The following is a 27,494-nucleotide window of genomic DNA, read 5'->3' as shown; positions in this document are numbered from 1 at the left end:
CTACGCGTTAACCAAAGTGATGTAAAGTCTAAACTAGATCCTTTTATTTCTTGCTTAAAATGCCTCAATAGAGTCCCATTACATTTAAAACGCAATAGAGTCCCATTACATTTAAAACGTAAAGCAAACTCCAAGACTTGTGTATATGGTTTGGCCTCAGTCTACCTCACGCATCTCATGTCATGCTGCTCTCCCCCGCTCTCTGTGCTAGGGTCATACTGGTCTTCTTTCTGTTCTTCCAAAATGTCAAATTGTTGCACCTCAGGACCTTTGTCCACTCTCTGCCCAGAACAATCATCGCTTTTCAGGTTCCTTGGCTGACTGACTGATTTCCTTCTCACTCTTCAAGTCTCCGATTAAATGGCATCTTATAAAGTTCTCTTACAACAACCGTCCCTACCTAATGTCAACCCCCTATTATTCACTATATCCACACTTTGTCTATTTCCGTCCTTGACGTGATTCTTGTTTCATTTGTTCACTTGTTTGTTTGCTCCCTTTTCCTCATAAGACTGTAAGTTCCGTGAAGGCAGAAATCACGTGTATTTGTGTCAGGATTGCAGTGCCAATGCCTAGCACAGTGTCTGGCATACGAAAGGTCCTCCATAAACGTAGAAATACTTGTCGAACAAATGAATCGGCATTCCCAAGGGACCACAAGATGCCTGTTCAGTCACGCAGAACATTGCACTGTGAGTTTTCCAAAGAATAGCAGTGAAACCAGATGCCTTTCAAGCCCTTCTGCCCAGGCAAAGTGTTGGCATTCGTTCTCGGTTTCCTAGTTGTCACAACGACTGCCCCCTAGCCACAACGGACACACACCCCTCCTCGACAGGCTGGCGATTTACCCAATCTCCCGATCCCACCCACCTCCCAGGCGCCCCTTCATTGGCCCTAGCGTCAAGGCCTTCGGGGGGGGGGCGGGATGTCACCTCGAGCCGCTACTGGCTCGGGTCGACGTCCCTCTATCGCGAGCTGCTAAAAGTCAGCCAAACCAAATTGCAGTTGCGGGGAGGCTCGTTCCTGCTGGACTCTATGATTGGCTGCGACCGGGGGCCTGGGCGGCCGGCGCCCGCCTCTCCGAGCGCGGATTGGCCAGAGCTGCCGTCAGTCAGCCGGAACAGACTTCCCTCTCCATCTGGCTCACTGCGGGGGAAAAATTCTCGAGATTTTCCAGCAGAAGAGCCAGTGGCTGTGCTAGCTTCTCGCTCCAGAAACCAGAAATATCGGGGAAGGAAATCTTATTTACCCAGCAGGAAAGTCCCTTCCCCGCCCTCCGTTAATTAATTAGAAAATTTCCAGGGACGTAACCATCGCGAGGTAAGAGCCTAGAGAGTGCACTTCATTTATTTCTAACAGTTTATGATATTATTTATAGGCGGGGTCGCATGCCCGCGCTCAGGGTCTGCGGAATGGAGATTAAACGGAGAGTTAGGGAGGGAAGGGGAAATGTAGGTTTAAATCCCCCAGCCCCACAGTCAGCGTCTGGGTTCTCTGTGCGCCGCTTTCTTCTCTTTGGAGGTCATGAGTAGCATGTTCTGTCGGGGCCCACCCCGGCTGCACTGCAGGCAGTGGGCGTTTCCCGCCGAGACCCCCGCACTCGGCCTTGAACTTGACTGCAGGCGGGGGCGTCACCATTGCGAGTGGAGTGGGCCGGGGTTGGAAGTCAGGAGGGACCATGGACTGGATGGTGGAAAGGACGGGGGCCGCTCGTTCGTGTTTCTCCGTAGGGAGGATCCGGGTCGCCCTGCTCGCACCCCGGACTGGAGGATGCTGCAGGGGTCAGCGTCGCGTCGCCGCTGCAGATGCAACCGGGGTGAGGGAGATGTGGCGACACCCGAGATCTATGCGGGGAGAGGGTGGTTGGGAGGCGGAGACCGGGCGGCGGAAGGTGCTGGAGGGAGCCCAGCCATCTGCAGCGCTGCGCGGGCGGGAGGGTGTGCTTCCTGCAGTGTATCACACTGGCTACTCATCTGTCACAGCCGGCGAGCGAGCCCGGGATCCTGAACTGTCCGAGGGCGAGCGTTTCAGGGGACCGGAATAGAGCAGGATGCAGAGCCCTGGTTGGTGTCCATCTGAGGGTGTGGGTTTTGCTTTCCCAAGAGAGGCCTTGTGGCTGGTGATGGGTTTTTTTTAGCAACCGCTTCGCGTAGATGAGAGATTTCACAGGAGGCGACAAAGACGAGAGTCCGGGTGGAAATAGCCGGGGAATTTGGAGTCCCTAAAGCTCCACTGGCCTTTCTGAGCTTTCTGAGCCTCTTAAGCCCTTTGCACCCATCCTCCACCATCCTCAAGAATGAGATTGTCGCCGGTTTCAGAATGAGTGACAAGTGACGGATTATAATGGTCTTGAAGAAGAGTAGTGATGTCGTGGTATTAGAGGAAGAGAACAGATGCACCACTGGGTAATAAAATAGTTATATTTTTGAGTAGTGAGTTCTTGCTAATGATTTTTTTCTTGCTACCAGAGTCACTTTCTATTGATGACGGACACAGGCACCTCCCTTGACTAGAATCTTAGAGAAGAGGAAAGAAGAGGGGAGATGTGCTGTTGATGTAGTAGAGAATGTCAAGGAAAATCCTTAAAGAAGTATAAAGGTACAGGTTTGGAATGTGGTCTGTGAGTTGTATCCACATTAACAAAGATGTTTTAAAAGATATCTATGGAAATAGAACAATGAATACTTTTCAGGACTTTCATTCCTCTATTCACACATCTAAACATGTTCACATCAAACCCAAGGGGAATCATTTGGGGTTTTTATTGTTGTACTTTCCCTCATGTAGACTATTAAAATTTGTTTCCCTTCCTCCCAGCAGAGTACTGATAAGATATTGGAGTCCACATTTCCTGAAATACTTTTGGGAGGTTTCCATACCATTTGAATTTATTAGGATGCATTGGTTGTCTTTAAAAAAGTTGATAAAGAAATATTTGCTTTGAGAATATTAAAATTATCTGTTGTTTTCTTTGCGGAAGTTACTGATGTAAAGATACCTGAGTGCTGCTTTATAATGGGCAAATATGAATATTTTCTTAAATATTTTTGCTGGAGAGATCAATCTAAGAAGTTTCTGTAGCACTGAACCCTAGAATGCCTGAATGATTTTGGCATGCACTTAAAATTACAACAATAAATTGCCCTTTGGACCTTTCAGCAGTCAACAGTTCAACTCAAATCCCAAGTGTATCCTCCTGACAGAGACAGTGAGTGACTCTCTTATCCAAAAATAAATTTGGACAGCTCTGAGATATTTAAACCATTGAGGGATTATAAAATGGGAGTGATATGAAGATGCAAAATTGGCATAGCAATCTTGTAGCTGTAAATTGTGGCTTTTCTTCACCACCTTTTATTTTTAAATCAAGTATGTACTTCAAAAGTTCACTACAAACCAAATGCATTTTTTTCCCTTCCTGATGCATTTCACCTGAGATTTCCTACTCTCAGGATGTGGGTTTTCAGCAGTGCCCTCACACAGAATCTGTGCTTACTCTTGTGGTCTCCGAGCTTACTTCCAATTTAACTCTCTTTGCTGAGAATCCCTCCTGCTAGTCAGAATTGTTAAACCAGGTGCCAACATTTTTCGCTGGTCAAGAGTTCTGTGTCAGGACTTTCAAGTATCATATTAAACTGTTAAAACATTAAGGAAGAAGATGGAGAAGGCCTGGTCACAAATCAATGTGAAAATGATGAAAAAGAAAGATATTTTCAGGCAATTATTTATTGACAGTATGTAGAATATATAGGGTTTCTGTGTGTGTATATATATGTGTGCATACTCACACATTTTTAAAAATTCATGTGATTAAAGTAAATTTGTGGGTCCTGCATTTTTATTATGATTGGGAAATAAAAAGGGATTTGGAAAAGTTTGGTCTAGAAGGAATATTTTCCATTTTCTTTTTCCTTTTGGTATATGACTATCAATATAGTTTAGGTTGCTGATATAAATAACCTGTTCTGTCACTAGGATTCTAGCCAAGTTCTTTATCTTTATTTTCTTGCTTAGCATAGTTTTTGCATTTTATTTTTGCTAGTTGAATATGATGTGTGGGTAGTGTGTTCTTGTGCTCTTAGTTGATTTAACTCTTGCTCTGACATTTTTTTGTCTTCAAACGGCTTTCAAGCAGAATTACTTCTGCCCTTTGACTCTTTTGGATGACTTTTACTTTCAGAGCTTGAATATAAATGTTAAAATGGTTTATAAAAATAAGCTAGGCTTAGGGTGCCTGGGTGGCTCAGTCTTTAAGCGTCTGCCTTTGGCTAAGGTCATGATCCCAGGGTCCTGGGATGGAGCCCCGCCTTGGGCTCCCTGCTCGGCGGGAAGCCTGCTTCTCCCTCTCCCACTCCCCCTGCTTGTGTTCTCTCTCTTGCTGTGTCTCTCTCTGTCAAATAAATAAATAAAATCTTTCAAAAAAAAAAAAAAAAAGCTAGCCTTGATTTCTGACTGAGATATTGACATAAAGGATTCCTGAATAACTTTTTTTTTTTTGCAGAATGATAAACACATGCCAATTTATAATTGCTGAACTGACAAATAATAAAAATATCTCCTAGGTGTTTGTCAGTTTGTTCTCCACTCTTGTTGTTACGAAGAACACTGATGTGTTGTTGTTTTTTTTCCCACAGGCTTTGGGTTTTTTTTTCCCACATCACAAATTATACTCTCTTGTCTGCTAGTCAGTGTGTAGTCATTTCTATGGGCATTTTGGAGAACTGGGGGCAGGTGATGACTAGATTCCTAATTTGAATCTCTGGAGGAAACTTTTCTTGATGTGCAGGTTTAATTCAAAGTAGTTATTGAGCTTGGGAACACAGGTCCTCTTTGAATTGTTTCCCCAGAGAATGTGGAGGTTAATATGATTTAGTTATATTGCATTGGAAATATACAAAGTCACATGCTTGCGTAAGTGGGTGCTGATCTAGTTTTGTAAACTAGCTATATATCTGGCTCACATTTCATCTAGGCCAAAAGTATTCCCTAAAGTAAATGTTTTCCTATGACTACTCTGCTTACTTTCTGAGGTGATTGTGCAGATAATAAATGAGGAAGGAGGCCAGGTTGGTGATTGATTTTAGTCCAGCGAGGCTTTTTTTTTTTTTTTTTTTTTAAAGATTTTATTTATTTATTTGAGAGAGAGAGAATGAGAGAGAGCGAGTACATGAGAGGGGGGAGGGTCAGAGGGAGAAGCAGACTCCCTGCCGAGCAGGGAGCCCGATGTGGGACTCGATCCAGGGACTCCAGGATCATGACCTGAGCCGAAGGCAGTCGCTTAACCAACTGAGCCACCCAGGCGCCCCCAGCGAGGCTTTTAAAGAAACTGTCCAACTTGCATTTTATTTCATTTTTTTTTTTTTTAAGATTTATTTATTTATTTCAGGGAGAGAGAGAGCTGGAGTGTGAGGAGGAAGGGGCAGGGGGAAAGAATCTCCAGTAGACGCTGCACTGAGCACAGAGCCCAACGGTGGGGCTGGAGCCCACAACCCATGAGAGCAGGACAGGAGCCGAAACTGAGAGTCCAGTGCTCACCTGACTGAGCCATCCAGATGCCCCATTTTATTTCATTCTTAAATAATGTTTCCAATGGATATTTGTTTCCTGCTAAAAATGCAGCTCTGACGCTGTGAATTGTGTAAGACTGACGAATCACAGACCTGTACCCCTGAAACAAATAATATATTATATGTTAATTAAAAAAATAATAATAAAATGCAGCTCTGGGTTTTTTTGTTTGTTTGTTTATTTGGTTGGGTTTTTTTTGGAGGAGAGAGAGAGAGAGAGAAGAAAGAGAAGAGTGACCTAAAAGAGCTGCAAAAAATTTACTCAATATTTATTTGCTTCTAATTCTAGAACTCTTGTTTAAAGTAGGTGAACGACTGCAAAATGGCCCAAGGCTGAATATAGCCTTCATGATTTCAGATTGAAGCCAAAAGAATAGTACTTTGCTTATACAAAAACAGACTCGTTATATTGTGCACCTGAAACTAAAAAAATGTTGTATTGTCAGCGATAGCTAGGTTTAAAAGAAGAAAGAATCATACTTCACTAATTTCTGGTGCACTCTTCAAATATTAATGGTTTCTAATAAATGTATCTTGAAAGTTTTATTTTTTTCTTTATGGTCTAAAGTTGCTCTGTAAATTATCTCCATCAGTAATCAGTACTTAGTTCCCTAGTGTAGATTGTATTATAGTTTGAAATTTCTTCACAAGTCCTTACCTTTATTTAACATAGCTATTGTTGCTGAATGAAAATATCACCTTCAAACAGCAGCAAAGGAATAAACACCTTTTTTTGGTAATTTAATGTGTTGCTTCTCTTTCATACTTGATAACCAGAGACACTATGTCTCCTCCACCCCTAATATTGTCATAGAAGTGAGTTTCAATCTTTTGTACATGATATTAGCTAAAAGGCCCAGAAAGAATGGCCTCCTAAGTCTTTCATGATACATTAATTCTTTGGAAGGCCTTCTTTGTACTAAATTCTATGAAGGCAGGGCGCATATGTTTTTCATTGCATAGATACCTAAGGGAGTTCTTTGGAATTTCATCTTTTCTTTCTACTGTTTTATTTACTGTTCTTACACAGAACTAGACTGATTTCCAAAAATTTATTTGAAAATGATTATTTGAAATCTGCAATGCATTTACTTACGGGTTCACTCAAGTTGGGCTTTGTGTGTGTGTGTATGTGGCTTTTGCTGAGGTTATTTTTTCACGTCCACTTTGTATTGTGAAATAATTCAAACATGCAATTGAGAGTAAGGTAATACCTGTATACCCTCCACCAGCATTATCAAATCTTGACATTATGCTATCTTTTCCAGTTGGTTTTTAATACATAAAGTAACAGAACAAAGTACCGTGGAGTTGAATTTTTGCTTAGAACCTTATTTATATGGAAAACTGCCAGAAACACAGCCCTTCCTGCAGGGGTGTAGGAATTCCCCCTGACAACACCCAGGGGAGGATTCAGCTTTGGGGCAGAGTCCAGAAATGGGGGTGCAGAGTAATAGTTTCAAAGAAATGTGGTTTGGGCTCGGGCGCTAGCTCCTAGTCTGCAGGGCACGCAAGGGCTGGGCTGCTGGGCTGCTGGGCTGGGTAGATTGGAGACCAGCAGCTGTTAATGTAAATGCATAGATCAGTTGCTCATAAGTCACAAAGGTGGTGCCCCCTAATCCAGTGATCACACACATCGGAACTGGCTCATCCTTGTGCCTGTGGGAGTGTTTGCCCGAACCATTCTACACTAACCATAGTAATGAAATATGTGAAGTTTAGTAAGTTGACAAATCTTAAAAGAAAACAGAATTTAGATCGTAGATTGTGTCTTTGCTAAAACTTGGGCACTCTGAGTACAGAACTGTCCTATTAACCAATTACTTTTCTTATTTCTTTCTCCCTTAAGAGACTTTGATACTGTCAACATTTGCCCCTACCCTTTCTTTAGAGCAATGGAGTTAATGAAGGGAAGAATATTTATTTACACCCATATTTTATATTCTTGCTATGCAAAGTATGGGCCTGCTGGATCAGCAGTTTGCTGTCACCAGCAGGGAGCTGGCTCGAAATGCAGAATCTCAGGCTCCACCCCAGGCAGACTGAATCAGAATGAATCTGCCTTTTAACAAGTTCCCCGGGTGACTGTAGGTTAAAGTTTGAGAAACACTTGTTCTATATGATATATACACATTGTCACATTTTTATAGAATTTAAACACTGTGAAAGGGGTAAGTAAATCAATTTTGGTTTTGATCCACTATTCTTAGAAGTAGGCTGTAAGAAGAAGATCTTCTGCATGTAGATGGTGTCAGCCGGAGCACAATGGCCAAGAACAAACTAAGAGGGCAGAAGTCCAGGAATGTATTTCATATAGCCAGCCAAAAAAACTTTAAGTCTAAAAACAAAGCAAAACCAGTTACTACTAATCTTAAGAAGATAAACATTGTGAATGATGAAAAAGTTAACAGAGTGAATAAAGCTTTTGTAGATATACAAAAGGAACTTGCCCATTTCTCAAAAGGCCTTTCCCTTGAACCTTTGCAGAAACAGCTGATTCCTCAGCAGTGTCATGAAAACGAACCAGTTAATGTTGATGAAGTGACAAGATTAATGGCTCAGTTGTAATACACTGGAGATACAGCAGATAGCCCAAAAAGACCAATAAATTAAATGTTTTATACAAAAAAAAAAAAAAAGAAGAAGTAGGCTGTAAGATGCCACATTCTTTATGGCCTTACGTTTTGGTAATATCTAATGATACATCAGTTATATGTGGAAATACTGATGGAATCTCTCTCTCTCTCCCCAGTCACATCATTTTTCTTGAAGACATTCCATTATTGTTCTATTGACCTTTCCCTCATTCCTGAGTCCTTTGGAGTTGAGTTATGTCCACAGCTGCCTTAATTACTTTGGTTAGAAGTGGTGGGAACCACCTGAGAAGGAGAGTGCTGCTAAGCTCCCGCCTACTGCAGGACGACAAACGGCTGACGCCTACCTGCCACAGCTCCACTTCAGAGCCTAGGTGTTCTCGGTTTGACCCGGATGGTAGTGGGCGCCCGGCCACTTGGGATAATTTTGGGATCTGGGATAACCGCATCGATGAGCCCATTCTGCTGCCGCCCAGCATTAAGTACGGCAAGCCAATTCCCAAAATCAGCCTGGAAAACGTAGGCTGCGCCTCGCATATTGGCAAACGGAAAGAGAATGAAGACCGATTTGACAGCGCTCAGCTAACAGACGAGGTCCTGTACTTTGCCGTGTACGACGGGCACGGCGGACCTGCAGCTGCTGATTTCTGCCACACTCACATGGAGAAATGCATCATGTATGTACAATGACTTTTTGCTCTTGACTTTGCAGTTTACCTTATACTTCATGTTTAAACTTTAACCTTTTGGCCGAGATGATGTTCACTGTTAACCTACTTATTTGAGTGGTTCCATACTGTTTTACGAACAAGCAATGGCTTAAGCATGCCCTTTATTACTGGTGGTTACCACCATTCCGCAGTGTATGTTTTGACAACTCACCTGGTGAAAGCATTGACCAGGATCAACAGCACTTTGATTTGTGATTGTATCAAGCTATATAGTACAGGATCTCACGTATTAGGAAAAGCATTTACTCCTACCAGTGCAGGGCATATAGTACTTCAATAAATGGTAATTCTTTCAAGGGGTATGAATGGCTTTAGATGATTGACAGTAGGATGGGGAGAATGCATTTAGTGAGGGTGTTTTGGAGCTCTTTAAAAAGCTTATTTACTGCAGTAATTACTAATGTATTTTGGGGATCATACGACTTGAATTAAAAGAGGGGGAGAACATATGACTATTTCTTGTCTTCCTGTAGTTATTCATGCTGTTCATCAGTGGATTTATTCATATTTTGAACTCAGTGGCGTACATTTATTTGAAGGAATTTTGACCTCTCAGGGTTGTGGATAGAGTATTAATCTTTAAGGACGGAGACTTGGACTTTTATTTTATTGTTCTTAAAGGCTTATCTCCGTGTCTAGTTATTTCCTAATTTGAGTTGTTAATCTGTGGATTTTAAGCATCTGAAAGGCAAACCATGGCGGTCCATTGTATGGAGTAACAGCTAGCCAGAGGGACCTAGATGAAGAAGAGAAACCTATTATAAAATGATTGTTTGGGACTCTTTTTTCCTCTCCACAAAGGGATTTGCTTCCTAAGGAGAAGAACTTGGAAACTGTGTTGACCTTGGCTTTTCTAGAACTAGACAAAGCCTTTGCAAGGCATGCCCACCTGTCTGCTGACGGTAAGTAAAACAATCACATTCCTTAGGGTCTTGGGGCATGTCTAATGAAAGGAAACAATTTAAGCCCTTTAGGGGTGGGAATATAAGTTTATTTGTGAGGATGCTTATATTGAAAGTGGTTTTATATAAGAAATAACTTTAAATGCTGTTTGGAATCAATGTAGTGTTAGTACCTAATTTTTAAATGAAATATATTGGACAATTTTTCAAAAATTGAAGCTCTAAAATGGTTCTGATATTGAATTTAAATTTTAAAAAGATTAAAAAATTTTTAAATTTGCTCTTTATATGGATAGCAGGTCCATAGTATGGGAGGGTTTACTGTTTTGGTTTTTTAGATGAACCTGATGAGTAAGTACTGAGATAGACTATAGGGTAATCTCATTTAGCCACATAGTAATTATCCAGACAAGAAGAAAATTGCTAACTGGTCCTAAATAAGAAAAGACAATGGGTAATATGCACTACTCTGTTTAATCTTCAGAAGGAAGATATGTTTTCTCCCACTTCTAAAAGACTTTGTTTTTGTTTTTATTTGTTAAACACAAGGACATGTCAGCTGAATTTTAAAATTTACGTATTGTATGTCCTTAAATTTTGAAAGTAAAATGTTTCTGATTTTCACTGAATTTATCAAAAGCATTCAGAAAAACATAGCTGGTGTTTTCTAGTTAGCTGACCCCCAAATCTTTTGTTCCTAAACGTAATCCTCAACACTTCTGCAGTGACCATTTAATGTATGCATACAGACCTCATAACAGATTTGAAAGTGAATCATGCAATATTAATCTGTGTTTGGTTCATCCTTTTATTTAAAGGAAGTCAAAGCACCACAGAAATAACATTTCACAATTTGCAGTTGAGAGCATAGGGATAGAAAGTCTCAATTCACCTATAAGGCCCAGTTGCAGAGTGAGGGCTGGGATTTTCCTGGCACCCACAGTGGGCTCCCTCACGGGCATGTTTAATGAGGAGGATTCTAGAAGATGCCTTGGATGGCTCTATTCGCCATCTTACAAGATTTTTCCTGCCCTTTTTTGAGAACCTTACTGTCATCATACTTTTTGGAAAAGCATTAGAGTCCACTCTCTTTGTTCAGGGATTTGTTTTCTTGTTTGTAGATCATTCGGCCCATTTTCTCTTCTCCTTCATTCCTTTGGACTTTTTTCCTTCCAGCTGGCTCCTCACCTTTGAAAATAGAGGTTGAGAGAAGGTAAATTGTAGTATAAGATTGAGCTCTTGTTCCTAATGGGTAAAATATAGGAGGTAGAAGAGAACAGTCAAACACCTTCTTGTAGTTTTATTTTTATGACTCTGAATGTTGGCATGCTCTGGTTTCATCCATAACCAGGTTGGCTGTATCTCACACCATGGTGTTTATTAGCTCTAATGCCGGTGGTGTTCCCCAGCTGTCCTGTAAACAGGTAGAACCTACTGGCCTCTACCTGTCAGAAGAAAACCCTCAGGTTTATCATGGGGAATGTGCAGGCCAACAGTCAGAACATTAACCCTTCATGGGTGCAGTCAGCCCTTTGGTAAAGGATCTAATCGGTGAAAATGCTGAAAACTGAGATTCGGCCTAAAATATGAGAGGACCCCTTTCGTTTTATTAAGTAATAAATTATAATTCAAGGGAATTTTGAACTTGGGGAAAAAATTTGTTTAACTGGCCTACCTTAAAAGAAACTTTCTAAAGGTGCCTCGCTCAGAGACAATTGTACAAAGAAAGTAATCATAAAAATATAATTAATTTCTAATAATAAATTCAAATTGTATTTAACTTAGTTCGTCTGTCATACACCTTGAGCTAATGATCTTAGAACTTTCATGTGCTATTCTAAAATTTACTTTCCATTTAATGGCCATTTGTTTACAAGTATAATGGAGCACAGCAGAACAATACCTAGTGTGCTACCAAAAGAAAGGGCATTGTTGTTCTTAAATCTTATTTTGTATGTATTCTTATAGATTACTTGGTCTGTGTGTGTGTTTTTAAATAAGTATTTTGGGAACAACTTAAAAATTTATTCTTAGTAAGTTGCCAAGGCTTTCAACATTGCTAAAAATTGCCTTTTGATATTTGGGGCCTATTTTACCAAATATATTAAAGCCACTGAAGATAGATGCTGTAAGTTGTTTAACTTTTTAATTTGTGGATTAAAAAAACATATTTCAGATTTCAAAGTTATTATTTAAATTAAAAACTTTTTTTTTTTTTTTTTTGGTTTTTAGTAAGAACTGAAGCCGTATCAGTATTATAAGAATGGATAATATTATTTTTGGTATAGCTATAGGTAGGACCCAGGCCAGTTAAAAAAAATTGTGAAGTAAGTGCAGTTTGCCCTTTCCAGGTTTTTTGTGTTGTTTTTTTTTTTTAACCTTTTCTATCAGCATCAGTCCCATTTTCCCTCCTTGAACCCTTTCAGGGAGGAGCTTAAAGGTAGTCACCATGCTTATTCATTTTGAATCTCCAGCACTCAGCACCCTGTATGGACTCTGGAAGGCACTCAATAATTATTTGGACTGACCTGATCTCCATGCATGTTCTTTCTCACCAAAGTTATTGCAGTTTATTCTTTGATTATCCTAGAGCCGATTTAACCAAATTATTACCATAATGTGTGTGTTTTAATGAGTTATCACTCCTGTGTGGATTTGAATTTTAAGTAGGGGAAGCCTGAAAAGAGATTGGTTAAACCATAGGAATGAATCAGTAATGGTAGAATTTGGGGTATAAATGGGAAGAGTACCCCTCAATTATACTATATTAGCTTTCTTGGGAGAAAGTGAAAAAAATAAAGTGAACATAAAACATTTTCCTCTTCAAGAATTTAGTCCAAAACTGTCACATCTGCATAAAGTGCTTCAAATTATCTTGTTAGCATTTAAAATAGTTACTATTTCAGTTTAAAATGGGATGGTTTGAGGAGAAGAAAATCAGAATGCCACTTACCAAAAACAGCAAGAACTTGCCCTTATGAAATTGTTGGCTATTTTTATTGATTTGTGTTGACACATTTTGAAATTACCCTTATTTATGAAGCTAATTTCATCATCCTCTTTAAATATTTTTTTGTATTCAATTCATGCCAGTTGTGTATTTTTACAATTAATGAAACCAGCCAGCAAATTCAAATGATATCCCATTACTCTCCTGTTTATGAACAAACCTCACTTAAAACAAATGGGGTGGTAGAAAACTGAGATTACTATCCTTTACATTCTATAAACTCTTCCAAGTGTTTCTAGATTGCTTAAGGCTTGAAAGCAGCAAAGCTCCCCAAGAGACAGATGGATCAAAAAGAGAAGACTCGCTCTGATGTTCAGGGCGTGAGATGTTGGTGGCAGCATTGTGAGTTCCATCGGAAACGTCCATGCACTTCACATTACCTGATCTCTACGAAATCACCAGTGTTAGAAAGGCAGTGTTTTTGAGTCTTCCTATATTGGGCGCAGCCAAAAGAAAAGAACAATAGGGACGACACTGAAGAGATACTTATTGTGCTATTACCGCTTCAGCTCATTACTTGGATTTCGGTGTTCATGAGTCCTACGTGTCTGGAACACCCGTGTTTAATAAATGTTGAAAACCATTTTGGTTTATACATATTATTGTTTACATGGTAAACAATAACTACTGGGGCAGGTGGGGGGGTTACACTTTGAAAAGTACAGCTTGAAAAGTACAGCTTTTACTCTTATGTTGCCATTCAGAAACTTGATCATTTTTCTTTTGATATGACGACCTGCAACACTGGGGAAAGGAGAGAGCTGCAGAAATACCCATTTTGTGAATCCCATAAACTTATAAACATGCACTAGAGCTCAAGAGCCTTACTAGCCTATATTTAAACAATTAATTTAAATTAATCAGTCTACTAAAAAAAATGCATTAAGCATCATTAACAAATATGTTACTTCTTGTATCTGGTATAGGAGGTGCTTTAATTCCTTCTTAATATATATTTGAATCCCAGTAATTTGGTGGTATACTGTAGTGCACATCCTTTCTAACTACATACTGCTTGTCAGATACAAATTACTCACTGCTGTACCCATGAATTTTCCCGTTAGTTATTGGGACAGTTCTGATATTGGTACCAATCAAATTGACAGTGTCTTTTTTCCAGCTCCTAGAGGTACTGATTTACTTCCCAGGACTAACTGTTAAAGTGTGTGTGAGTGGTGTGCGCATGTGAAAGAGAGAGAACGAGTGCATAGATGTGTGTTGGTGGTATACTGCAGATATGTTTGTATGCCTGCATTTGTATATAGTCTTCCCAACCGTGGGAAGCTATGAAACTACGAAGTTTTACTCTGTGATGAAAAAATGGATTCAACTACAAAATACCATCAATTTGGGCAAACTGAGTCTTGAATTCGTTGATCCGGCACCTCCTGGAATATTATGTAATTTGCTAGTGAAATTTTCACCAAAATAAAAACCTTCCCCTTATCTTGCAGCTCTTTTCTCTGCCCTCCCCTGTGTTGCAGGTTTGTAATGTTTGAGCACAATTCCTGGGTGAATTTCCTATTTGCCTCTGTGCGTGTTATTTGTGGCAGAGAACTGTGCCCGGTCAGCAGCTCTAGACCTGGAGCCCGTGGACACTATATGCTGGGCTTCAGTGGAAAGAGAGATCTGCTTAATTTTGTCCCAGGTGAAGGAGTCCAACGGTTCCTAGCCTGGACTACTGGAAGGTTCCCACATCCTCTTTGTCCCATTAGTTGAGATGACTTGCAGTAGGAAATGTCCAGTGAGTGTTAAGACCTTATTGAAAGATGTCTTAGTTTTATAGTTTATGTTGTTAGGGCAAAAAGTGAGAATTTTTACTTCCATGTTAAATGTTAAATGAAATAAATGCTTATTTAATCTTTATTTATTAGATGCTTAGCAAACCAGAATCAACAGTTAGTTTTGAAAACTTTCCCATAAATCCTGGGATTTTGGAACTGTGAAGTTGGGTTGGTTAAAACTCAAGCTCTTTTAAATTCCTGGGTGGCAGAGGTGGCCATGAATGACAATAGAATCCTGAACAGCAAAACTTGGAAGAGTTAGTTTATGAATTTTTAACTCTTTTGATGAAGCTAATTAAGCTGCTGCTGACCATTTAAGCAAAGGAGAGGAATACTAAGTTCCCTGGGCAGGTAGCGTCTGAGTGAATGCCTGTACTCTCTTGCCTGGCGCTTCCTATCATTGGAAAAGGTCACAGTGGTTAAACTGGGAACGTCCTACCGTATGATGTTTTGGGCAACTCAAAAGTTAACTTTTGTAATATGAACATCACTGATTCTTACGCTAAAACATATATGTTATACAATGACAAACATGTAATGTGTTTTAGCATTGCTCAGATACTACCTTGCACAACAGTTCCAAAATCAAAAGATTAATGGGAAGATAGTGCAACTATAAATGCTATTTCTCAATAAATTAGATTCAGCATGGATATAAAAGATTAAGTAGGATTTATTAATGTTTTTTCCATTTTACTTTTCTGATTAAAGCAGGCATTTTAATATACCAATTGGAAAATATATTTTTATATCTATGTATATATATATATCCATCCAAAATGTATTACTGATGAAATTTTTTAAATTGTCTTTTTGGGGAAAAAAAATTGGAAAGATTGAGCCTCAGTCAGTCAAATCAGTAGCACTTCATTTTTCCTAAATCTACCTTTAAAGAAGAAATCGTCTTTGGATGATCACCTGAATATTTTATTTAGATGCTTTAAAGAATGAACCATGTTACTGAAGACAATACCTGCTTTAAATAAGTTATCTTTTTCAGTTTCTTCCAATTTGCTTTACTTTTTAGCCCTCAATTTCATAGTATTCTCACTTTTGGCAAGGCTCAATGCACCTTCAAAATTTTTAACAAATAGTAAAGAACTTAGGATAGATGCGGTTTGAGTAAATGAAAGAAAGATGCAAAAAATCAGTTTGGATTGGATGAAGGGAACAGTGGCAACCTCAAGCCAAGTGACATTTAATTGTGTTATTGGTCAGAGAAAATTAAATGTGAACTGCATTAAGCATTTGGGAAACTAGAATGAACTTCATTCTCCATCCCCCATATTTTCCTAATATAACGATGGCTGTAACTTTGTTTCATGTCTGGGGAGGACAAAGATAAATAGAAAAGAATGTGAACCTTTAACCATTTTAGGATTTTTTGGGTGAACATTTGTAAAAATAAAACAATTGTAGAAGGAAAGAATATAAAATATAGCACTTGAAGAGCAAATGATACGCCCTTGGCATTCTTGCTTAGCTTATTAACTGATAATACTGTCATAGGATAGGAATGAAGAAATGGAAGAGAAAGCCTTCTGAGTGCATAGAAATTTTAGAAGAGTCAGCTTGCCTGAATGAACTCAGTAGACCTGAAGGTCAACCTGCCATTTTAGCTAATCTAATTAAAATGTAATACTTTTAATACTGACACCTGATATACACACAAGGGTGTCATAAATATCAGTTCAAGTCAGCTCTAGTTCATATGAATAGAGGCCATGTGGAGACAGTGATGCACTTTTTACCAAATTAGGTTAGCAACTTTTTCTATTTGCATGGAGCCTTGTTACTGAATTAAATACTTCTTTCTCTGCATGCTCTTACTTACATAGTTCATTTGCATTTTATTTGCATAGCTCTAGTTAGATTAGAATGATACATTTCAGCATTAGTTTAACATGCCTGTGTTTTATTTTGTAATAAAAATTCCATATCCAATCATTTGTCACTGACTTATACTCTTTTTCATAATGTTTGCAGCAACCCTTCTGACCTCGGGGACTACTGCAACAGTAGCCCTCGTGAGAGATGGTATTGAACTGGTTGTAGCCAGTGTTGGGGATAGCCGGGCTATTTTGTGTAGAAAAGGAAAACCCATGAAGCTGACCATTGACCATACTCCAGAAAGAAAAGATGAAAAAGAAAGGTACCACCTCCACTGATCATTCTATGAGGATGCTGTTTATATAGTTCAAGATAGAAATGAAACCTTGCATTTTATTTTTATTTATTTATTTTTAAAGATTTTATTTATTTTTTTGAGAGAGAGAGAGTGCGCGCTTCGGAAGGGGGGAGGGGCAGAGGAAGAGGGAGAAACAGGGAGCCCGACTCGGGGCTCGATCCCAGGACTCCGAGATCGTGACCTGAGCCGAAGGCAGAAGCTTAACCGACTGAGCCACCCAGGCACCCCGAAACCTTGCATTTTAAACTGATTTCATCTTAAGTTTAACCGTGCCTTCATTTCCTGGGTATCATGTCATAGTCTTTTTTTCTTGGACCAGGATCAAGAAATGTGGTGGTTTTGTGGCTTGGAATAGTTTGGGACAGCCTCACGTGAATGGCAGACTTGCAATGACAAGGAGTCTTGGAGATTTGGATCTTAAAACCAGTGGTGTGATAGCAGAACCAGAAACAAAGAGGGTTAAGGTAACAATCTGCAACAGCTGATACACATGCAAGGAATGAAAGCAGGATTGTTTCCAGCTACAGGCTTTCTTGGAAGCCTTAATTGAAGCTAACATGACTTTTAAAGTTTATGGAAGGATAGATGAACTTTTCAGATAAAATAAAATACTGGCCTATTGTAGGATGAAGTGCCTGGTTTTTGCTTTACCCTGCTTGCCGGAATTCGCCTGGTAAAATGGCTCTAGTGCCCTTCCTCCCTGACACCTGGTCACCCAGTGTCACCACCACTCGGAATCAGACCTTTACCTCCCTTTTGCACCAAGCTAAATAATCGCCCTCCTCCCTTTCTCTGACATCTTTTGCATGCTACCAATCAGTGCCCCAATTATACTACACTTCCCTCAACACACACCCAGTTGTGAGCTGACACTTCCCTCTCTGCAAGTGCTGGTACCTAGTACTAGGTAATAGAGGCTCCCAACGATGGCAGCAGGGGATTGCTCATTGAATGATTTCCGGTCTTATAGCTAACCCCGCTTATATTCATTGTGTCTAACAAAGACTTACATAGGGTTTCCTATGGGCCAGGCTCTGTCCAGAATAGCTACTACCACCCCATTTTACAGAGAAAACAAATCTAGAGCATAGGTGAACTCCCCTATGTTTGCCTAGCCAAAAAGTAGAGGCAGATTTCAAACCCAGGAAGCCTGGCTCCAGAGACTGTGCTCTCCACCATTACAGCGTGCTTGCCTCTCATCATTTGGCTGTCTAGCGTCTTCCTTTGTGGTGTTACTAAGGACATGTGGGGTTTGTCCTTGGTGGTTGATGCTAAATGTTGCTAATTTTGCCCAAAATCTAGGTCTTCCATTTTCACCGTTAAGCTTTTAAACACAGACGACCACTCAGCAAACCGATAAAATCTTTGAATTTTGAAGACTATTCAGAGGCTGAGTCTGTGTATTTGGTTCTGATTGCAGCTACATCATGCCGATGACAGCTTCCTGGTCCTCACTACAGATGGAATTAACTTCATGGTGAATAGTCAAGAGATCTGTGACTTTGTCAATCAGTGCCATGATCCCAATGAAGCAGCCCATGCAGTGATTGAGCAGGTGACAGAGCAGAGCTTCTGCTAGAAAAGTCCCGATTTGGGTGGTGTGGGGGTGGGAGGGGTGGAGAGAAGAACACCCAGGTGCCGGTCTTGGTACAGCCCGGAGGGGCTACTACGGGTTTGAGATTTCTTTGAAATCCTGTGTTTGAGCCTTTAGTATTACAAGGAATTTTACACTTGACTCCATAATATTCCCAATTTACAAAATGTTTACAATTCTCCCAAGTAGTTAAGTAAAACCTGTGTGCCAGGGAATGTGCTATGTTTATTTTTTGGATTTGTACACACCTTGATATGATAGTAATAGCAACAGGAAATTATAATAATAGTTAATAGTATTATCACTTATTATGTGCCAGACACTCTTCTAGTCACATATATTTAACTCATGTAATCATCACAATAACCTTCTGAGGTTACAGCTAGTATTATCCCTTTCCACAGATGAGGAAAACCGAGGCACAGAGGCTGAGAAGTTAAGTAACTTATTCAAGATTACAGACTTTTAAGTTGCAGAACTGGGCTTCAAACCGACAGCCAAGCTCCCGGATTCAACCACTAGACCATTAAGCTAGACAGCTCCAAGTAAATATCCAGTATAGGAACACTATAGCATAGTCCACATCTGGTTTTTAAGAAGGGGTGTGTGAGGGGCGCCTGGGTGGCTCAGTCGTTAAGTGTCTGCCTTCGGCTCAGGTCATGATCCCAGGGTCCTGGGATCGAGCCCCGCATCGGGCTCCCTGCTCGGCGGGAAGCCTGCTTCTCCTTCTCCCACTCCCCCTGCTTGTGTTCCCTCTCTCGCTGTCTCTGTCTCTCTGTCAAATAAATAAATAAAAATCTTAAAAAAAAAGAAAAGGTATGTGAAAAAAACAAACAAATTCAGAAAGATGTATGGATAGGTTATGTATGAGTATGTCACTCAGAGATAAAATGGGGAATACCCAGTAAAGAAAATGTAAAATTTCCATGTGCTCTTTCATATTCTATTAGATATTATCTATATCTTTGAAGATACCTAATAGATAGCTCTTTGAAGTTATAGCCATCGCTGATCATTAGAGTCATGCTTTAATTTAACAGCTACTTCTGCATTTCCCAATTTTTACATTTGCAACTGGGAAGGCAAATTTAGCCCAAACTTTTAAGTGCTAATATTTGTAATTAAGACTTAAGACCTCACTTAAAAAGCATTATTTGTTTGAAAATAGATGGGCAAGCATGAAGTATTCCCTTGGTTACTATGTGGGTTCATGAGATTATAGAAATGGGCCCAATCCTGTGGATGATCACTTCTTTTCTCATTTCATCTCCCTGTCTTAGATATATGTGTTCTCATTCACACAGGCAATGATATTTTAATGACTGCATGGTATTCTGCTGTATTTGTGTACCATAATTCTTTTACTAGTTCCCCTAATGAGCAAATTTAGTTTATGTTCACTTTTCCATATTATAGGGAGGGAGAGCACTGTATAAACGTTCTTGTATCTACTTGTGCATGTCTATTTCCTTCATATATTATTTTCTCAGGTAAAGTTCTTAGAAAATTGCTAGGTAAAAGGATACACTGTATTCTAAAACTTTTTTAAAAAAATATTTTATTTATATATTAGAAAGAAGAGAGAGAGAGATCATGAGCAGGCGGGAAGGGTAGAGGGAGAAGCAGACTCCGCGTTGAGCAGGGAGCCTGATGCAGGTATCGATCCCAGAACCCCGGGATCACGACCTGAGCTGAAGGCAGACACTTAACCGACTGAGCCACCCAGGTGCCCTATTCTAAAACTTTTAATAAGCTTGCCAATTTGCCCTCCAGAAATGCTATACCAATTTACACTTCTCTCTAGCATGTTTAAAAATTTCTGTTTCTCCAAATGCTTATAATAGTTTTTTGCCAGTTTGATAGGTAGAAAAATCAAATTTTAGTGTTTTAAATTTGCATCTTTTTTCTTTGTTGGTGGAACTAACCATTTGCACAGGTTCGTTAGACCCTTGTATTTCTTGTCTGTGTATAGCGTTTTCCCATTTTTTTATAGGCATATTTGTCTTTTTCATGGTTATTGTAACAACTTCCTATATGTTAAGTATATTAGTACTTTGATATTGCGAACTTTTTTTTTGGTCTTTCAATTTGTAAAACTTTTTTATATTTTGATGCTTTTTATTTTTTTAAAAAATTTTTGAAAAGATTTTATTTATTTATTTGTCAGAGAGAGAGAGGGGGAACACAACCAGGGGGAGCAGCACACAGAAGCAGAGTCCCTACTGAGCAAGGAGCCCGATGTGGGGCTCGATCTCAGGACCCTGGGATCATGACCTGAGCCGAAGGCAGACCTTTAACCTACGGAGCCACCCAGGCGTACCAATATTTTGATGCTTTTTATATTAGATATTTTTATCAACACTTTCGGTCACAGTTTTGGCCTCAGGCTATTAGTTCTTTTGAAATACATTTGCTGTTGAATATAATCCCAAGCACTTCTTATAATGCTGACTATGTTATTTGCTATTTGTTTTTTGTTTTGTTTTGTGTTTTTAAAAGATTTTATTTATTTATTTGACAGATAGATTGAGAGAGAGCACAAGCAGGGGGAGTGGCAGAGGGAGAAGCAGGCTCCCTGCTGAGCAGGGAGCCCGATGTGGGACTCGATCCCAGGACCCTGGGATCATGACCTGAGCTGAAGGCAGACGCTTAACTGACTGAGTCACCCAGACGCCCTGTCATTTGCTATTTGAATTAGTTCTTAAAATTGATTTACAGTTCTCCTACTGTAGAAATTTAGTTTATGCCACTTTTCCATTTTGTAGGGAGCATAATAAACCTTATTGTTGTTCTATCTTATACACTTTCATTTCCTTAGGTTATTACTTTTTACCTTGTATTAGTCCCTGTGCTAAATGCTTTATTTTCTTCTTCCAGAGCATATCTTGATCTTAGTCCACTGGCCTTTCTGTTGCCAAAATTGCTACAGTGGAATATAGTTAATATGGTTGTTTTTTTGGGGGGGTCATCTGTTATTCTATGTATGATCTAATAAACTGTGTGGACCTTGATACATGTTGAATGAATGCGAAGTAACTGGGTTAGTAACTATTCTGCACGAGATCATAGCCTTCCAGAGGAATGGTGATTTTTCTTTGTACAGACTCTGATTTCCCGTGTTTTCTTCTTCCTTCTGCCAAACCTTGCAGGCAATACAGTATGGTAGTGAAGATAACAGTACTGCAGTAGTGGTGCCTTTTGGTGCCTGGGGGAAGTACAAGAACTCTGAAGTCAACTTCTCATTCAGCAGAAGCTTTGCCTCCAGTGGACGATGGGCCTGACTGCTTGCTGGGACTCTGAATTTCTGTGAAACAGTTTTTCACTGAGTATGTCAAGAAACTTAGTAGATCAAACACGTCAGCTGTGCCGGGGTGACTCTGTGACTCACTAGATTAGTACACAGTGTAAATGTCCTAACCATTTACATTGTAGTTTTTCATAAATAGCTGTCATATTTATGTTCAGCTATACATACTCAGTATAAATATGTGTGTAATTCAGTTATTGTGAGTCTCGAAGTTGAGTGAGCAAATGAAAAGTGGTTTGGACACACTTGCTGAGTGTTACATTTCTAATTTTTAAAACTCTTAGGCAGCTATGAGTTTCTTTTGATCGTTTTTGTTCTTTATTCGTTTGAACAGATTCTCGCCTTCAAGTTCTTCAACACTAGTAGGCATTTTGACGGCTCTGCAATGTGTTAGCTGCAAGTGTTTGTTTTTAATAGTTCTACCGAGGAGTAAGTGTGAAAATGGAGTTCCGTGTGACTATATTTTGTATTTTGGACCACTTACTCGTAAACTTCACAACGCAAAAGACATTAATTCAGATAATATGACATTGCTAAAGTATGTGCGTATTTACAACAATGCACTTTCGTATTTCAGCTGTGTCCTTGGTCTCCATTCTTCTTTTTTCTGTAGCTAAGAATGCTATACAGATACACAGACTACTCCTTTATATCAGAAAAGTATGCACAGGCTGAGTCTTTTGGTCAAAGCTATACAAACTTAAATACTGATGGTATCAAGTATTTTGTATGAAGTTTCCATTTGTTATCTCTAACTTTGTGTTTTGTGTATTGTATATAGTATGTTTATGTCACTTTTTGTATAGATTCAGCAAGTTGGATAATGTGTCAGTAAAAATAATACCGCACTGACTGACAATGCTACAGACATAGTGTGAGGTTTATGTCTCCTTTTCGCTTATTTCTATGATTCATAACAATAAATCTAGAACATTAAAGCATTCTGTATTTCAGCTTGCTAATGTAACTTAGGAATGTAAAACTATACTTCTTTATATCTGCACGTAAGTTTGCTGTTAAAATGTGAATCTCTACATGCGTGTTTGGAATTATATCTGCAGTTTATTTTGGCAGACAATGTAAATTTGCTACATGTGTGGGTGTATGTACAAATGTAAATTTTGGAGTAATAGAGAATTAAAGGGAACAATCCTGCATAGCTCCTTCACCAGTTAGCTTTAAATTACTGCTATGTTTATCCCCAAGGACTCTTGACAAACAGAGGGCAGTTTTATAGCGGAGAACCAATGGTTATTGGCAGGTGAGGAAGTGAATTTAAAATGGCTGTAGGAGATATTTTATGGTGGCTAATTGATGTGGAACACACAGAAGCAGACTAGCATGTTGAAGCTACATTGCTATATGGTAATTTGCAAATAAAATAATAGGATGTGAGGAAAATACTGAGTGTTAAGAATGATGTGGAGTTTTGTTGTAAAAACAAACAAAAAAAGAAACCAAGAAGATAAAGTTGGTGGAGTGTATACCTTCCACTCTCAGTTTTCATGGTCGACTTGTTGTCTGTCTTTATGTTTTTATTTAAAGGTTTGTTAGAAGGAAGATGGCCCGATATAAATATTCACATCTTCTCATCTTTTGGGGAATGGAAGAAAATGAATCTTGAGTTTTCCTGTATTTATTAATCAGGAATTTTCCTTTGATAAAAAAGTTGACAAAGAAATATTTCAATTTCACGGGGCACCTGGGTGGCTCAGTCGTTAAAGAGTCTGCCTTCGGCTCAGGTCACGATCCCAGGTTCCTGGGATCGAGCCCCGCATTGGGCTCCCTGCTCAGTGGGGAGCCTGCTTCTCCCTCTCCCACTCCCCCTGCTTGTGTTCCCTCTCTCGCTGTGTCTCTCTCTCTGTCAAATAAATAAATAAAATCTTAAAAAAAAAAGAAATATTTCAATTTTTTTTCCCAAGGAAGCTTAGTGAAAGTAAAAAATATTACAGGACAGAAAATAGTCTCCTGTTCATTGTCTGGGAAGTGAGGAACCAAAGGTAGGCTAAGAAAGCTGGAAAGCTTTCTTGCTCTTTCTGACATATGTTTAGGTCCCAGAACCTAAATATAGAAGCTTCACTTAGGAGTATGGAGAATTTCCAAACTAACAAGCAAATGAAAACTCTAAAGCACAAAATGACATTCTGAAAATGTAGGTTTCATTTTTGATCTGAATTCTTCACAGGGTGGGAGTGATGTTGTCAAGCTCAAAAGTCACTGATGCACTGAGGCAGATTGCCAGGTTTAACAAAGAGGAATCTGTAGGGTTGTCTAGGCCTTAGTTTGGGGTGGACTTTGCTCTGCTTCATCTGAAAAGCTTTTAAAACTCGAAATCAAACAACTTTGACTAAAGCATAAAAACATATTGGTGTTTGTTTTTTAAGCCACAATGTTGAAGTATAATTTGTAGGTTATTGTAATCCGCAAAAGATATTAAGCCTACAAGGAATTATGCAAATAGTAGGGAAAAAAGGACTATTCTAAATATAGTTTTTTAGCTATAACTGTGAATTTGCCATGTGGCTATTACCATGTGGGTGTAGGTATAGTGTAGATTATATATTAATGTAATTAAACCTAAATCTGTTATAATTTACACTTGCCCTTCATTTATATGTAGTATATAAATCATCTTTATCAAATGTGTTGCCAAACTATTTGCCAACATTGACTTGGCAAAATATTCTTAAAATCATTGTGATTTTTCACAAGTATAAGTTCTTAAGTACCTAATATATTCAAAAGTAATGCTGTCCTGCTCTCCATCAACTGTTTATTTGTTGTAGATTTTTGTGTTTAAGTGCTTCAAAGTCTTATGCATTTTTCTTCTGAAAAAAAATTGGTTTGTTTTGAAGGAAACAGTTTTGAATCTCTGTACTCTATGATGTGAACTGTTCTCAAGTTCCAAAATTAAAAAGAAATTACTTGCTTTGAAGAATTATTAGCACATAATCTGAATAAAAATTATTTTTTCAAAGAGGAATTTGATTTTTTTTTTTTTTTATTAAAAGTCCTGGCAGAGAATGAGTTAGGTCTATGCTAACTCCTCAATGTCAGACAGGACATTTAGTTTCTAAGAATGGACAAGGATTTAGTTTCAAGGTAATATGAGAGTAAGAAAATGCTTCGAGGCAGGGGAAGGCGTGGTTAAAGTTTAGCATCAAACAGTTAAATACAAACATGGATTTGTATTTAGCACTTCATTTGTTCACATACTCTTATCCATGGAAAGTGACATAAAATTTTGGTTGGATTACCTTTTATTGTACTTACTAGATTCACTTACCTGGATGACTTAAGCAGAAATAAAATGCTGTGTCTTTGCAAGCCAAATTCTGATGACCTCCCTGTTGCTTTTGGTATCTGGAATGAGACCCATGGACTCGGGCAGCTCCCACTGGTTGTTAGGTGGCTCAAATGGTCCACTGATGGTCAACTGAGTATTCTGGGCTGTGAAACCATAGAGTTCTTCCCCCTCCAAGAATGACTCATCTGCCATTGGATTCCAGTACAAAATTTAGCAGCTTAATGTGTCCCAAGTTAATTTAATTTCTGCTGAAGTGCTCCTGTGTACACTGTTTTACAATTTAACCAAAGTGCTACTTGGGTGTACTTTGTACTTTTTCCTAGTGAGTTGATGTAATTGCTGCTTTGACCATTGTTTTAAATGTATGTATTAGAGTAATTGTGAACAGACTAAAATCATATATCTCCGTGTTCAAAACACCATTTTAATAAAGTACATCCATTAAACACTTTTTAAAAATCCAAGTGTGTTTATTTGGAATCCAGACTTCCAATATTTATTATGTGATCCTGTGAATACTGATATACAAGAGCCAATGAATGATTGGGAATTTAGGAGCCAAATTCAGGATGTTTGCAAAATTAGTCTGAAGAATCTTTGAAAAAAATGTATACACTTATCCAAATTTTTTTGATTTGATCTGAAAGAAAATTTGTCTTTTTATTTCCTTCTTCCAAAATATTTGTTGGTACATCAGAGGAAAATGGTCATGATGATTTTCTAATATTTTGCATGTAGTATATTTCACTGTAGTGTTTCTATGTATTTAAAAAAATAGAAATAGGGGTTTGGTAGTGATTCTGCAGATCTCAGCATTATGCATTTAACATAAGCAATTTTTAATGTCCTGTTGTTAATTGAATAGTTGCATTCCATTGGTGCAAGGATCTCTTCTATATTGTATTCCCTGAAGGTAACTTGGTAAAACTTGATAAAACGGCAGTAGAGATCTGTCTGTCCTGTTTTGTTCAAACTCCATACCTAGCACTCTTTATAGGTTTAGCAATGAGGAGAAAATGTTGAATCATTGATCATTAATGTTTGTTGAGTAAGTTAATGCATTGAATTATACTTTTATTGATTTTATTTTAGTGGGGAAATGGACATTAGATATCTTGAGTATTAAGCCAAACATAGTATTTAATGGTGAAGGAATGACTTGTCACCCCTTTTCGTGTTTCCTTAGACCATGATCAGTTATGCCTTTGTGTATATATGGTTCAGAATCTTGTTCTGAACAAAAATCTACAAGAGCAGTGCTGCATGAATGACTCTAACCTGGCTTTCTTAGAAGATTGAGAAGGGGAAATGAATATTAAGGGTCTCTTTTGCATATACTATCTCATTTATTCTTTACAACAATCACACAGGGAAGCCTTTCTAATTAACCTTTTTACAGATGAGGAAATGGAGCCTTTGTGCAGCTCATAATGGCAAGATCCAATTCAGACCCCTTTGACTTCAAAGTCTATGTTCCTTCTAGTCTACCATAGCCTCCTTTTGTACATTAGCAAAAGCAAAACCAATTCACTACTGTCAAACATCTATGAACATCTATTTGCAGAAGGTTCTCTGGTGCACATGAAAAAGAATTACAAGAAGTGATCCAGAAACTCTGAGTAGATGGATGAGCATAGTAGAGATAGTAACTGAGCATCTGTCACAAAAAATAAATTAGGGCAGAGAATCAAATTATGTCCAAGCCAAGTAAGTATAACTGGGGAGTGACTGAATGAATGAACAGAATTACTGCTTTAAACAGTAGAGTATTTAGATGATTTCTTATGGAAGTCTAATAAGTCAGTCTACCAATGATAAGCATTTACTGAGAACCTACTGCATAGGTCTGTAAATGATACCAGCTTGGGCCTAGCAGGGCTTGGGGAAGGTAATGGTTGATTATCTCCCATTACCCATGGAACTTTGTCAGAAGCCAAGAAGTGAGGAAAGTGAGTTATACCAGAGAGTGTTCGGCTGGACAGGTAAAGCAAAGATGCTTGGAGCCAAAAGAGATCTAACCAATGAAGTCATTAAGCCTTTGGCCACATGTCAAGGGTAAGTTCTTTCAAGGACCAGAAGATCTATATCATGTCTTAGGAGGCAAGTGGCCAAGGGCAGAACCAGTTATATACTTTGTGCAAAATGAAAACACCAGGCCCTTGTTCAAAATTGATGAAGAATTTCGAAGACAGCAACTGCAGAACACTAAACCAAGTGTGGGACCCTTTTAAGAACTGGGTCTCATGCAGCTACGCAGGTTATGCACCCATGAAGCTGGCCTTGACCTGAGTGAAAATACTCTTAAAGAGCAAATTTTGCAAGTTAATGCAGAGCACAGAAAAAAGGAGCGCAATGTCAGGAAGGCAAGAATAGTTCCCTACAGGGGTGCCTGGGTGGCTCAGTTGTTGAGTGTCTGCCTTCAGCTCAGGTCATGATCTCAGGGTCCAGGGATCGAGCCCCGTATCAGGCTCCCTGCTCCGCAGGAAGCCTGCTTCTCCCTCTCCCACTCC

At 39.0% G+C, this 27,494-nt stretch overlaps 2 protein-coding genes across 5 annotated transcripts; both read left to right on the top strand.

The window, feature by feature from the left end:
• The first annotated feature begins 1,140 nt into the window (after positions 1-1,140).
• PPM1K (protein phosphatase, Mg2+/Mn2+ dependent 1K) lies at positions 1,141-23,427 on the top strand. Of its 4 annotated transcripts, none has more exons than XM_032400790.1 (9): positions 1,141-1,320; positions 8,320-8,838; positions 9,694-9,794; positions 14,259-14,288; positions 16,575-16,740; positions 17,096-17,240; positions 18,197-18,331; positions 21,520-21,696; positions 22,012-23,427. In XM_032400790.1, the coding sequence occupies exons 2-8, from the start codon at positions 8,399-8,401 to the stop codon at positions 21,649-21,651; spliced, it is 1,149 nt and encodes a 382-aa protein (XP_032256681.1). In that variant the 5' UTR covers positions 1,141-1,320; positions 8,320-8,398; the 3' UTR covers positions 21,652-21,696; positions 22,012-23,427. The 4 variants fall into 4 exon arrangements, with proteins under 4 accessions (XP_032256681.1, XP_032256680.1, XP_032256678.1 ...); XM_032400789.1 differs by adding an exon at positions 2,469-2,598 and having other exon boundaries at positions 21,520-23,427; XM_032400787.1 differs by having other exon boundaries at positions 21,520-23,427.
• On the top strand, positions 5,732-8,313 carry LOC116630134 (ribosomal biogenesis factor-like). The gene has a single exon (XM_032400792.1). The coding sequence runs from the start codon at positions 7,833-7,835 to the stop codon at positions 8,133-8,135; it is 303 nt and encodes a 100-aa protein (XP_032256683.1). The 5' UTR covers positions 5,732-7,832; the 3' UTR covers positions 8,136-8,313.
• Positions 23,428-27,494: the final 4,067 nt, after the last annotated feature.

This window comes from Phoca vitulina, unplaced genomic scaffold, assembly GCF_004348235.1.
Source record: "Phoca vitulina isolate PV1807 unplaced genomic scaffold, GSC_HSeal_1.0 scaffold3, whole genome shotgun sequence".
NCBI classification, from domain to species: domain Eukaryota; kingdom Metazoa; phylum Chordata; class Mammalia; order Carnivora; family Phocidae; genus Phoca; species Phoca vitulina.
This window is presented reverse-complemented; position numbering and strand designations above follow the sequence as displayed.

What these genes read in the sequence shown, in the direction of transcription:
- LOC116630134 (XM_032400792.1), top strand. Translation starts at nt 7,833, where the DNA reads ATGGCCAAGAACAAACTAAGAGGGCAGAAGTCCAGGAATGTATTTCAT.
- PPM1K (XM_032400790.1), top strand. Translation starts at nt 8,399, where the DNA reads ATGTCCACAGCTGCCTTAATTACTTTGGTTAGAAGTGGTGGGAACCAC. An exon ending in AGAAAAGATGAAAAAGAAAG is followed by an intron (nt 16,741 to 17,095) that starts GTACCACCTCCA and finishes TTCTTGGACCAG; the next exon opens with GATCAAGAAATGTGGTGGTT. An exon ending in CCCATGCAGTGATTGAGCAG is followed by an intron (nt 18,332 to 21,519) that starts GTGACAGAGCAG and finishes CAAACCTTGCAG; the next exon opens with GCAATACAGTATGGTAGTGA.